This window comes from Empidonax traillii, unplaced genomic scaffold (assembly GCF_003031625.1).
Source record: "Empidonax traillii isolate 1590-97213 ecotype Southwest subspecies unplaced genomic scaffold, ASM303162v1 scaffold396:size1303734, whole genome shotgun sequence".
Lineage (NCBI taxonomy): Eukaryota > Metazoa > Chordata > Aves > Passeriformes > Tyrannidae > Empidonax > Empidonax traillii.
This window is the reverse complement of record NW_020955589.1, coordinates 1034922-1048435: the sequence shown is the minus strand read 5'-3', so window position 1 is coordinate 1048435 and position 13514 is coordinate 1034922. Positions and strand designations below refer to the sequence as shown.

Genomic DNA, 13514 nt, shown 5'->3' with positions numbered 1-13514 from the left:
CTATGAGTTGCAGACGAGGAGGATGCGACAGCAAAAGTAGCTAAATAGTGTAATTTTTCTTGTTATAATTCTGATACATTGCAGTACCCATTGTGCACACACACAATGAGAGGTGCTTCCCTGGCCTTAAAGGCAGAGTAGCTAGGGTAGAGAAGAGACCACATTATCTCTGTGTTGTAGACAGGCATCTGATCTGATACTAATAGAAGAAATGATTTGCTACAGGTGTAAAGAAAGTCTTTATCACACTGCATATAAAACCAGTGCCAAGTTCTTGCATCTGGTCTTCAGTATGAACATCTTTCAATTAAAAGAGAGGTTGGCCAACTAGTTTTTGCCACATGTCAGATTAAGCAGTGGGGTGGGGTGTAGTAATTGCTGCTGACAGCATGTACATCCACCAGCAGTGGTGTGTCTTACTCACATCCTTTCTGGACTGTACACGCTTGTGAAGCAGTGCGGGCAGCACTATGGGTACCCAACTCAGAAAATCGTATTCCTCTGAGGTTTTACTCCTCACCAGTGTCTCTTGCACTGATGTCCCACTGAAACTTCTCTTCATCCCTGTTGGAACTGTGCACTCAGAGTCAGGATCATAGAATCATAGAATGGCTTAGGTTGGAAGGGACCTTAAAGATCATCTAGTTCCAATCCCCTTGACATGGGCAGGGACACCTTCCGCTAGGCCAGGCTGCTCAAAGCCCCATCCAACCAGGCCTTGAACACTTCCAGCAATGGGGCATCCACAACTCCTCAGGGCAACCTGTTCTAGTGCCTCATCACCCTCATAATAAAGAATTTCTTCTGAATGTCTAATCTAAACCTACTCTTTTTCAGTTTGAAGCCTCATCAGTCCCTTGGGCACCTCTGGTCCATGTGGACACCTCCTTTGTGGTTGGCAGATGATGGCCTGGGGAGAGAGAAAAACACTCCTCTAGGGGTGAAATCTTACTCTCCTGAGAAGGTTGTCTAAGGTAATGTGCTTTTAATGTGCTGCCTTTTTTTTTTTTTTTTTTTTCAGAATCATCTGCTCTCTCTCTTGTCTATAGAAAGAGCTTAAACATTTAATTTTTACATCTGGTCTACATTTTTTTCTGGAAAATGGGACTTGCTGTATTATTGGTCTCAAATCCTGCTGGGCTGCACCAAGACAGCTGATTTTCTTCAGCAATAGTATTACAATGTAATACTCTCCTAGGGCTACTGATAGCAGAGCCACAGTACATATCAGGAATCTTGTGCTGCTTTAGTAATTCATATTTATTGTGTGCTTTGATGTTTCTGGAGAGAAGGTCTGACAAAGAAACAAAATATTGTGACTACAGCTGATAAAGTGAGACAAAGGAACGGATTAGGATCTGGCTTGCTACAGCTTTTTGCTCAAATCTATTCTAGGTAGGCTTTAAGGGAGCCTGCATCACTACAACCTTTGAATGCCTTTCAGTAGTGTGTTAAAAGATGTTACCAACATCTGCTACTTGTGAGTCATCCTTTTCCTCTTTTCCCAGAGCTAGAAGGGTATGTGCTTTTTGAAAAGAAATATGCAGGTTTATATCCTATCTAGCATGTGCCTGGGTCTCTAAAATGCTTAGCAGTCTGCTTAAATAAATACTAAAGCTCTTCTCATTGTTACGTTACTTTAGAGTGGGTATACTGTGTGGAAAGCCACAGCACAGAAAGACCATGAAAATTTGTCTGACTTGGATGTAGCATCAGCATCAGAGTCAAAACCAGGCCCCAAGTCTTTTAGTCTCTTGGTGCTGGTTGTTAGTGATGAACTGGGAAGGCACATTTGGCCATACGTGGCTTATACAGGGTTATGACTGTTCATCTAATTGCTGGTGGTAGACACATTGTTTTCTGTGAGCCCAGATACAAATACACAATACTAGGATCATTGGGAAGGTTTTCAGTCTTCCTATCTTCTTCACCAGGTATTTTATTGGGGTGGGTGCTGCAGCAGTTTATACAACTGTACCCAGTGGATGGAGTTGTTTTCTTTACTGGCATTGGATTCTCTTGCACAAACCTGCAGAGGAAATCAGGGCTGACAATACACTGAGACTATACCACATCAGAAAATGCTTGTTTTATTTGTTCTAAGCAAAGCCAACAGTTTACCGCCTCTTCGCTGTTCATTTATCAAGCAGAACCATGAGGTGGCTGAAATTCGTGAGGGAAGATGAAGGAGGCACAGTATCTTATAAATCGGTCAGTTTGGAGTTCTCACTGTGAGCGATGTTTCTAAAGTGCTAACATCATCCGTAATTACTCAAAATTACACATAATTTATGTTGTGGTTTTTCACTTCTCTAACAGTAGGAAAACACTTTACAATTAACTCTGGATGATAAGATTTAATAAGAGCTTTCAAGCTTTCAGAAATTTTATCCTACTCGTCTGTTTTGAGTTGTAAATGCAACATTGACTTTTGGTTTCTTTAGTGGTTGGACAGCTGGCTGAATAGTAAATGAGGGTTTCAAATATATGGAAATCATGAAATGAAACTTCCTTGAATTAGTAGCAGAGATAATTTTCTGTTGTGGGATTGTGTTTCTGATTTAATCTATAGATGTGTTTATATTATCAGTAAAAAATAATTTTGCACCTCAACTATAGCTCAAAATTCTATTGTCCACCTGCCAGCTATGCCATAGGCATAATTTACTAAGTTGCAAGAGGAAGTCTGCTTAGATTAACATACTGCTCAAACACATTACAATTTCTACAAGGATTTATTTTGAAATCTTCATAATTTTTAAAACTTCTTTGTGCTTCTATTCATTTGTAAAAAACCTTAAGACTATTCTCTAGTCACAGTCTTTGCAGCATTTGCAAAACCCTTTGTAATCTCAGGACAAGAGCACAGTCTACAGGCAGAATATGCACGTTTTTCCTTCCTTGTAGTGTACTTCTTAAATGCAGGACCATGGTCAGTAGCACAAGATTGGGGCTATTGAAAGTACGTACCTCAACTAGTGAGTTTTCTTTTTGAGAGTGTGTCTCCAAGGAGAAAGCAAACAAGAATTTTCTAAACCAAAAGGTTGCTTAGAGGTTGGAATAGGTCATGTGTAGGCTAGGGCTCTGTTTATGTTACCATTAAAAAGTCACTTGATTGCTTTGTAACTAATTTCTTTTTTTACTTTTTTTCATCTGTGGTACCTACCATCTTACTGAATATTTGGTTGAGGAGCTTAAAAAAAAAAGATCTTGCTGGACAGGTTGTCTCCCTTTGACTGCTCCAAGAATACTCCATGCAAAAATGGAAATAAATAATGCCAAACAACCAACATGTTAGCACTACTGCTTGGAAGAAGAATAACTTTTCTATTCTGAGCTTGGAAACACTTTTTCTGTAAGTTCATGCTGATACATGTTATACCTCAGGAATTCGATAGGAAAGTTATGAAGCTGTAAAAATTCTCCTGTCCACAGGCAAATAGCTCTACACTTTAGGGAAAAGGGGGATTCTTGTGTTTTCTGCTTTATTTATCTTAACTGTTTTGAATGATGACCAGGTTAAGGCAATCCGGGGTAATTAGAAACCCACTGGGTACCATCAGTGGCTGTGCTGCCATTCAGTGAGACCTTGATAGGCTGGAGAACTGGGCAGAGAGAAACCTAAAGAGGTTCAAAAAAGGCAAGTGTAGGGTTCTGCACCTGGGGAGGAATAACCCCAAGTATCAGTACAGGTTGACCTATTAGAGAGCAGCTCTGTGGAGAAGACCTGGGAGTTTCAGTGGATGAGTTGACTACGAGCCAGAGTGTGCCCTTGTGGCCAGGGGGGCCAATGGTATCCTGGGGTGCATTGGGAAGAGCGTGGCCAGCAGGTCAAGGGAGGTGGTCCTCCCTCTCTACTCAGCCCTAGTGAAGCCATAGCTGGAGTACTGTGTCTAGAAAAAGTTACAGGATCAGTCATCATGGAACTGGTCTATGGACACTAAGATGTGAGTTTGAAAATTCATATGCCCCAAGCAGCTCATTCCTTAATGGTGGGCTTAATAATGAATGAGGTTGGAAAATGATATTCAGACAGTGTACTGTCTCCTACATCAGCTCTTAAAGAAATCACATGAGTTTTTAAAGTCACTGTGAAGTGACTCTCTTCTACCTCCTGCACCATATTACTCTAATGTCTCTTGGGAAATATGGTACCAATATTGCACTGCTGCTTCTGGTCAGAATCAGGGATGCAGGTGGCCTGATGTGCCACCTCTGAGACCAACAGCAAAATATCTTGCATGCCAATGGGGGCAAGATCTTCGGAAGAATGATAGAAGAAAGCAAAACTGAAAATCTATCCGTAAAGTCTTGGTTTGGCAATGAGACTCCCCAGCTTCTATTGTTTTCCTTGGATCACAGCTCTGACTCCACCTCAGTTTCACTGCTGTCTCTGCTAATTTTCCTCTGTCTGTTTAAACAGGATGCACTGATACAGATTATTATTGCGTTACAGTCCAAATGAGAGGCAAATCACTGACCTTTATGCATGAGAACGAATCCCTTAGGTGATACAGCTGTTTTGCAGCAGTGGCTGTCTTGGAACACTCCAATGGCACATGCATTGCCCTGAGAGAGACAGGGCACAACTGAGTGAAAGACAGCTCCTCCTCTTCTGAATGTTGCAGATGTCAGCAGGCACAAATTAGGATGTCTTGGACAGACCCACTCCCTGTTTACACCATCTGCATGTGGAGCAAATACATCAAGGGCTATTTCTTGAGCGGGATGCAACGGGCTGCATCACATCCTCACACACAGGAGGAAGGAGAGCAACAACATTATTAGCTTGCAACTGTATGGGTTTCCTCACATGCCATCTTCAGTTTTTACTGAACCTACCTTCTCTCTAAGCTGGCCTAAAACAAAGTGATCCAACCTGACATCACTTTAGTAATAAGACCCTGACAGCACAAAGGCAAAAGCAACTGAATCTCCTCAACTTTGAATTTGTCCAGGTCAGAACTTTTCTGGAATCTGTAAGGCATCACTTGTGCCTCTTTTACAAGCCTCCTCTCTCTTAATCGTGGCCAGGACAAGTAAGATGTGGTGCATATGCAGAACAGACCTCTGTGACCTATCTGTCCCTCCTGGTTCCTGGGAGCTGTGCTCAGACAGCAGGCAATGAAGCAGGTTCTAGTTTTTGCTATGTGAAAGCTGCATCAAGAAAAACCCAGGGACAGACTAATAAATCATATTTCAAGGTGACCAAAATATAACTTCTGAGTCCCCAAGGATTTGTGTCACAATTGTCTTTAATGAATGGCCTAAAAGGGAATTTAAGGTGGTAAATGTGATGGTAGCATTAAATGATTAAGAGCAATAAAAGCTAGAGGAAAAATGACAAAACAAGAGGGATCTAATAAAGCTGGATAAATGGGCAATGCAGCAGCAAATGAAATGCAGCATTGCAAGAAAATTAACCATAAAAAGAACAATTTTAACTCTTTTTATGCATTCCTGAGTTCTGTATTTTACTTTGAAGGGATCTGGACTCTTGATAGACAGCCTAAAGAAGCCTGCTAACCAGACTAGATGTGATGATCAATGAAGTATAAGAGATGGCAGGTCATGCCATCTACCTAGACAAGATAGAGATAGGTGAAAACATCATGACAGAGAAAACATCTGAGACTATAATGTTCACCTAAGGTCACTTGTAAAACCAAATGTAGAGCAGAGGGCTTGAGAATGTTATGCCTAGGGCCAGACTTTGAGCAGTGGAGATGAATTCCCAGAGTCTAGGTCATTAACTAAGAGAGAAGGAACTCCAGAGGGGCATAGCATCATGCAGATGGCCAAGACAGAGGGAATGAATCACTCTTTGTCTAACTATGTTAGAGTTTAGAGGGGTTGCTTAGCCCATATGCTCAATTTTTAAGCATCTGAAATTAGTAAAATGACTTACACACACAGTTATTTTTTCCTTTAAACCACTGATTTTCAGTCACAGCATGGACTAGGGGATTGCTCCATTCGTTTTTTCCTGAAAACTGGCAACTGTGGAAATAAATGTCATCAGAGGAACAAAATTAAATGAACAGTGGTGAAAGCTCTATGCACTTAAACCAGCCTTGGAGCATGGGGGGACTGGGGACACTGGTGAGCACATGTGAGATCTTATCCTGGCCCTCTGACATCTCTGACCAGGGCAGTGGGTAAAGCGTGGGTCCCACACATGACTGTGACTGTCACTTGGGGGTGTCTGGTGGTGCGGCGAAGCCCAGTCCCTCCACCACCATGGCAGGCTGAACTCCCTGGCTGTTTATCATGAGCAGGTTTCATGTAGTGCAGCAAATGTTCATGCACATGGTTAGGCCTGCCCTTGAGGAGCCCAAGGGCAGGAGCCTGAGGACCTCTGTGACCAGCATGCTTATTTCACTGACAGCCTGTGGCATCATATATTTCATTTGGGCTTAGAGTGTTGTTCCCTCTTCTACTTTGGGCTTGCTACGTCCTCATGTGTCTGAAAATGGATCCTTTTTATATCTCATCAGTAAAAGCAGAGGGTTCTTTAGTTTTGTTTGTTGGAGTGTGATAGATGCAAGTGTTGGTTGTTTGCATAGACGTTTCACAGACTGCAAAAACACTGTCACCTGTTCCATAAAATGAGGGGAAAAAAGCGCCATTCTGCCAAGTGCCTACTAAACACCAGCTGGTAAGTGTCACAACGCCAAGCTGTGCAGCTATTGACTGTGCTCACAAGTTAAGGCAAACCTGAGGACAGGGAGCCTAACAGTGACACCCAGCTTAGGAAGGTGGACTAAGGATTCGCTCTTTATGCAGGCTCCCCTGTGGTGTGAGTGCAAGCTCCCAGCAAATGGGCTGCTGGTCCTTCCACACTGGGTGATACACAGCCTGGGAAGCTGGTCCAGCCTTGTCTTGCAGAGACCACTTCTGGGGGCTTCTGTGGAGTCGAAACAGATCGTGAAGCAGCTCTTCCTGGGAAACTCTCAGTAAATGAAAAAAATTGAAGGCAATTTGGTGCTGGAATAGGAGAATTAAATCATCATGGTATCAGGATATGAAGAACTATCTGGAGCCTTTTTTTTTACTGTAGACCGCGACTAAAGGGAGAGACAGCAATAGTCTGAAAATACCAAACCATAGCTCTACGGAGAGACAAAGTCATTTGTGGGCATTGTAGGCTTGTATGGCATAAAGGGATAAATGCCTAGTACTTCCCAGGGAAGGCTTTCAGCACTGAGTATACTGATACAGTGGAAGACTGCCTAGACAGGTTACAGAACCTTAACAGTCATCTACTTAAAATATATAAAATTGATGTTTAATTCAGACAGGAAAGTAATGGAATAGATGTCCTTCTAGCTTATTCTCTGTGATTTCTGTTGGTGGCAGGAGGCAAGGAAGCTCTCAAAGTCTCTCGACAGTGGTTTTGTGTCCTCTACACCGCTTCTTAATTGTGGTGGTTGCAGTTCTTTGTCTAGTGTTTTAAAATCAATATGATATATGAAGGTGAGTGCTATGGTATGAGTAAAAGAATCATTATCAAATACTTTTCAGTGCTGTTTCTGCAATGAAATAAAGCATGATCAGGTGATAAGCAGAACCCATGGCATATTATGTTTGTGAAGGCACAGATTTTCATCGTGTTAGATGAGAAAATGAGATATCACTAAAACTTTTTTCCTCAGTGGGTGCATGGTTCTCTAGGGATGCACAACTTTGTACTGAGTCTATGGAAGCAAGGAACCAATCTTGAAACGGTACAGTCTATGATGAGGCAAAGTAGAGACTGCAGTGTGTTGTGCACATCTGCAACAGAAATGGGGCATGGTATTCCCGTGGTAAAAGTGTGGTTAACTGGGTTGTTATGTCTGCACATCTCTTTTTTGGGCAGTTTGAGGTAGAGAGATTCCTTAGCTAGAAGGAAATCTGAAATTTCATTGCAGACTGTTCTGCTTTTAGAAGCCCTTTGCCACTTCCCATGAAATTTGTGTTAGTGTAATTTCCCTACCTCTTCTCATTTACACATGCAAACAAAAACAAAAGATAAGATCCAGATGCAAAACTTTGATTGCAGAGTAAGAATGATCATGAATGGCCACTTCATCTTACAGTCTTTCATGTCTCTGAAGGCATGAGACTCTGTCAGGGCTGTGTAACTGGTTTCCAAATTTATCAATGCCCCAGCTATAATGTTTCAAAAAAATCAGCCAAGACTTTCTCTTGGCTTCAGCATGATTGAAATAGAAAACTAACTAGTCTGGTGGGCTGTACTTGGGCTGATTCACTGCTAAGGGCAACGTCCAAGTGAACAGTGATAAAAGAAGCAGACAATCTGCTCGATTCTGCAAAACTGAAGCCTAGTCTCCTTGACATGATGCTGATGAAACGTTTTTTCTTGATGCTCAAGGCATGTAAAGCGCAAATAAACACTAACTGCTGTGTGCAAAGTAGTCAATAATTTGTCATCAGACTTTCCTTTCTGTTTAACTTTTATTAAAAGAGGTGCTAAGGTATTGTACTGTATGCAGTACATCATATTTATTACCAAAATTAACAAATATACAAAACTTTTACATGTAATTTTCTTACATCCATTTATTGGTCTATAATACTGCATTTGTTCAAGTAGGTTATCTACAGTATGTAAACATCCCTTGGATTGACCTCACACAGATTAGGAAAGCCCATCTAACCCATGTAGTTACCAAATATAGCTTTTTCTTATTTTAAAATTTATTTGGCTTTCATTGGTAAAATCTAATCTTCATATTTGGCACATGGAAGAGACATCTACAGTGCAAAAGAGGCAGATTTTCTGGTTTTGTTCTGAGCAGTTTAGCAGAGTCATGTTTTTAAAGAGCCAAGAATAAATTTACACAAACTTGGTAGGAGATGGATTAGTATTAATGCCAATGACTCAAAGATCAGCCATTAAATTAGAACAGAAATTCCAAGCCTCTTCCCCAGCCCTCTCAGTCATGAGGAAAAAAAAAAACCCAACCTCAGCCATGTTTCTAAAGGATTAAAAAAGGACTCTGTTAGCAACAGAGAGGAGGTTTAGTTTACAAGGAGCCCTCTGAGATTGCAGTTTCAATTTTCTGCTTTGTGGAATTTTTTTTTCTCTTGTTAGCAAGCAAATTTTTTTCCTTTTTAATGGGGAACATGTAACCAATGGGGAACAACTTTTTTGTGGTGGCAATTTCTCAGTGAGTTGAAAATTACAGTTGGAGTTTACAGATATTTGAACCCAGATGTATAGAGCTCAGCAAGCTGCCGTGTACAAGGGGGAGAGAAAGGACGAGGGAGAGAGAGTAATGTCATTGTATTCCAGACGTGGAGCTCTCCAATTTTTCAGTAAAAACCAGGAAAAAACTTACTTCCTTCTGGTTCTCATAGTTTCAAAAATGTGACTTAATTTAACTGAGTAAAGCTGATCCAGAGAGACCTTCATTCGCGCCTTTCTTCCCGTTCTCATCCAAGCACCGTATTGCTATTTTTTTAGGAGGCCTTACCCATGTCCATGGAAGCATCTGATGAGAATGGACCGAACTGGACACCATTTCACGTGGAAAGCCCTCTGCCATTCCTCATCTGTTACCACAGAGCCCCGCTGCTGTCTGTGGCACCGTACATCTCGGCCAGCTTTTTGAAGCGCGGCCCCCAGTCCGTCAGGTAGTCGTAGCTCTGGTCTGAGTCTGTCGTCACCGACTGTAGGGAGCTGAGCGACTCTGCCACCGAGCCGTTCCCTTCAAACATGTATGTCTGGAGGGAGTCGAAGGGAGGTGCCCACAGGTCCATGTCGGCTTCATAGAGCTTGGCAAGCACGTAGTTGTGGACGTTGTTGTCCATGACACATGCCTGAGGCACGTATCGGGAGAGGCTCTCTATTTCAGGGAGCATGTCCTGCCGGTTTTTCACCACCAGCTGAGCCTCCCGCGGATTCCACATGGCAGCAATATCAAAGGCCTCTGTGTCCTCCTCCCCGCCACCCTCATCATCATACCTGACGATGTTCTCATGGATGTTCTCCTCCTCGTCAATGATGTATGGCTGCTTCCGCTGGCGCCGCATGGAGAGGATGAGGAGCACCAACACTGCAGGAGGCAAGCAAGACAAGGGGCTGTCAGCAAGGAGGCAGATCTCGCCAGCACTTCAGACTCTCTGTTGCCCTGTTTTCCCTTGGAGAGCCCAACCAGCCCCTTGGATTTAAAGATGTTTTCAAGTTGAGGAGTGTAGAAATCCCCCACCCCAGAGTCAAAATTAATAGCTTGAGGTCCTGCTAATTTGTCCCTTTTTGCACCTAAATTCTTAACTCTTGGTGACACTTAGGACACGTATATGCTTGCAAAGCACTTGTAGTGATACCTGAGCCATTTTAAGGTGCCACCTCAGAGATCAGTAACAATTTTTCTGTAGTGGCATACAGTTCCAAAGAGATTTTTTTTTTTTTCCTGCTGCGTGGCTGGGTTTTGTAACCTGCTTTGGAGATGCCTCTTGGGCTGCCCACTGCATGTGACAGAGATGGATGGTGCTAAGGCACTATGGTCATATGTCTGCCTACACAGCAAAATGCTGACCTAGCCCTTTAGTCTGCTCTAAAGAATTTTTTGTTTATCTGCAGACCTCCTGCAGTGCTGCAGTGCTACAGTGCTGGTGTTCCTCATCCTCTCTGTGCTTCTTAGCATGGGAAGAAGTGGATATACAAGCACCGGAGCCCTTTGCTATTGAAAATGTGCCATCACTTTGTGACTGTATTTCCAGAGCTAGAGCTCAGCAAAGATTTTGGATGCTGAAATTTTGAACTGAGGTATCTAGGGTCCTTTGAAGAGCCAGAATTGAGGCACTTTAAAAGAATCTTCCCTGTATCTGACTTCACTGCTCCTCATACCGGGTCCCCTGAAATTTCAGAGAATGTGTGTTTTGAGCTAATGTCTCATGACTTGAGTGAATGAGGAAACTGAAGTTCTTTTGATACCAACAGTTAACAGGGGATATAGAAGGTCTGGGCAAGGAAAGGATGAATTTTAGTTATGGAGACAGAACTCATGAAAGATGCTCAGCCCTTTATTGCTACACAGCCACAATTTAAATGAAATGTCTCGAGCAAAAAGAATGGAGGTGGGGACATCTCTTGACAAAAGACAAGAGATGGAACAGGGCTTACCACTCCATTTTCCTGTGGGAGCATATGATCAGAAACTGCTGAGGATGAGAAAGTAACCTGTCCCCAGCCACAGCTGTCAGTACTTCCTCCTGCCTTACCCCTTGCAGGAAGACATGGTCATGTCAGACACCCTAGCACTTTGGACACCTGGAAGAAATATTTGCAGGCTGTAGTTTTCTCCTATTCCTACGGCTCAAAGTCTGAAACCATATGCAGCTGACTATACCATCTGGTCCTTGATTTGGCCCTTTAAGTATGTGTGAGTCTCCATAAACACACATACATAGATGCCTGTGTGTGTATTTGTGTCCTACACCTTTGGTGGATGAGTGACACCCTGGGCAGAACTGAAAAGTCCTCCGCCAAGAAGAAACCAAAGCTTTACCTAACAGGACAAAGATGCAGGCGAGGATGGCAATGAGTGCCCCTCTGCTCAGGCTGACAGGAAGGACGTAGGCTTCTGCGTTGCAGGACATCACCATGCCCTCATCATCGCAGCTGCACACGTGCACGGTCAGTGTGCACGTGCTGCTCAGCACAGGGCGGCCGTTGTCGCTGATCAGGATGGGCAGGTAGAAGGTGTTTTGCTCATGTTGTCTGAAGCCAGATCGCCTTGTCAAAATCCATGCTGTATTGTCTGAGGGCAGAAAATAAACAAAGACAATAGCTGATATGCAGAGCAAATACATTCAGCAGAGAAGGAAGACTAAAAAAATCAGCCCCAGACCCACACCCATTTTTTCTTGTCTCTTCAGATTTAGCTAAGAGAGCTTTCAGAAGGCAAGACAGAAACGAACAGTTGAAGACAACTTGTTGTCCCTGTTTGTTCATGCTCAGCAGCTTTTCTAGGCTTCACACTTTGATGCTGCCACCATTTTGGAGATGCTGGCATATAACCCTTGTGGACATGTTATGGTACTCTTTATGTATTTTGATACATGGTATGGTTATCTGCTTGAGGCAACAAGGAGACAAAGGAAAAAAACCCAGCTTGCTATCCTAAAGCAGTAGTGAGTTGAAAATTTGCAGCTAAACATTTTTTCAGTGAAATACATGCAATTTCATTAGTACTTCTGCTACTGAAAAAAGTCAGAATGCTTTGTGTCATCATTGTCAGAATTATTCTGCTTTGATTTGACTATTCTGCTTCATTTAGTGTAACTGCCTGTTTTTTATCAGAACTTAAATCAAAAGGAATCAAAATGATGCTGCTGAAAAAAATAGTAATAGAGTGACCTAATAGCCAGTCCCTGTTGGTCATTTCAAGGGAAATTGCTACCTCTGGGGCCTTTTCCTCCATATTCAACATGCTTTTTTAAAATGTCAGAATTTCCCAGTGGCATTTGAATTCCTGTCTACCACCTCCCCCAAATTCCTCAGACTGTGCACCAAGTTTCCTAATCAGAAAACAAGTGGATTCAGGAAGTTGTTCTCAGTTCTCATCTCATGAATACCAAGGCAAAATCTTTGGAGATGAGTGTTGATATTGTCAGTGCTAACTTTCAAGATTTTTGACCTCAGAGACTTTTGGAAAGCCCAAGACTGAATGTCTCCAATGTGATCTGGCTCATCAGGGAGTCTAAATGAACCTGCATGAAAACTGTCCTTTCTTACAAACATGTCTACATATCTCGGGCCAGCAAAGATGAACAGCGAACACAGGTACTTTTCCTCTTTGGCAGACCTGCAAGTCTGTGCTGTGATGTGTGGCATTTTTGGGAGATGACCTTCATGCAGTTTCTTTTACTGCTTAGTTTTGTTTCCTGTTCCATTGGTTCATAAGAGGTCACAGTCTGGTCATCTGCATCTCCAGGTTGTTAGCACTGTACATTTTTTATGCTTGAAATGCAGGATGTTGATCAGCTGTTCCCAGATGGATTAGCACAATGGGACTGCTACTTGGAAATGGCAAGAAACCTGATCACAAGCAGATTGTGAAAAAACTTAAAATATTGACATGGGAGTGTTCCATTTTCTCATTATTTCTCTGTCCACTCACTGCTAAAATTTAAATCTTGGGTGATTTTTTTTTTTTTTTTCAGAGCAGAGACTCAGGTTAGATGCAGATAAATTCAGCTATATTATCTACTTTTGCCTGAACACCAGAAACAATTTGATGGCTTTTAGGAGTGAAATGAGGAGTGCTATATACAGCCAACTAAGGAATATATGCAAACTCAAACTAGACTTGCTAGACTTGTCTGCTAGACTTAAATTATGCTTCAATTTCCATACTTTGTGCTGAAAATCTTATGGCATTAGATAGTACTGACACGCATAAGCGTGGAGATGTTGGGTTCCATGGTTTGTGAGATTAGATTGAATTTGTGACATGTTTTTAAAAGGAATCTCAAAGTCTGTTTTGCTTGCACATCAATGG

At 42.3% G+C, this 13514-nt stretch overlaps 1 protein-coding gene across 1 annotated transcript in view; it reads right to left on the bottom strand.

The window, feature by feature from the left end:
- Window positions 1-9096: 9096 nt before the first annotated feature.
- LOC114062298 (cadherin-20) overlaps window positions 9097-13514 on the bottom strand; it is a 119349-nt gene continuing 114931 nt past the window's right edge. Inside the window, exons 11-12 of the mRNA XM_027893577.1 lie at window positions 11520-11771; window positions 9097-10064 (exon numbers count right to left, since the gene is read on the bottom strand). Of these exons, the coding sequence (XP_027749378.1) occupies window positions 9565-10064; window positions 11520-11771 (752 nt within the window). The 3' untranslated portion in view covers window positions 9097-9564. The remainder of the gene's footprint in view (window positions 10065-11519; window positions 11772-13514) is intronic.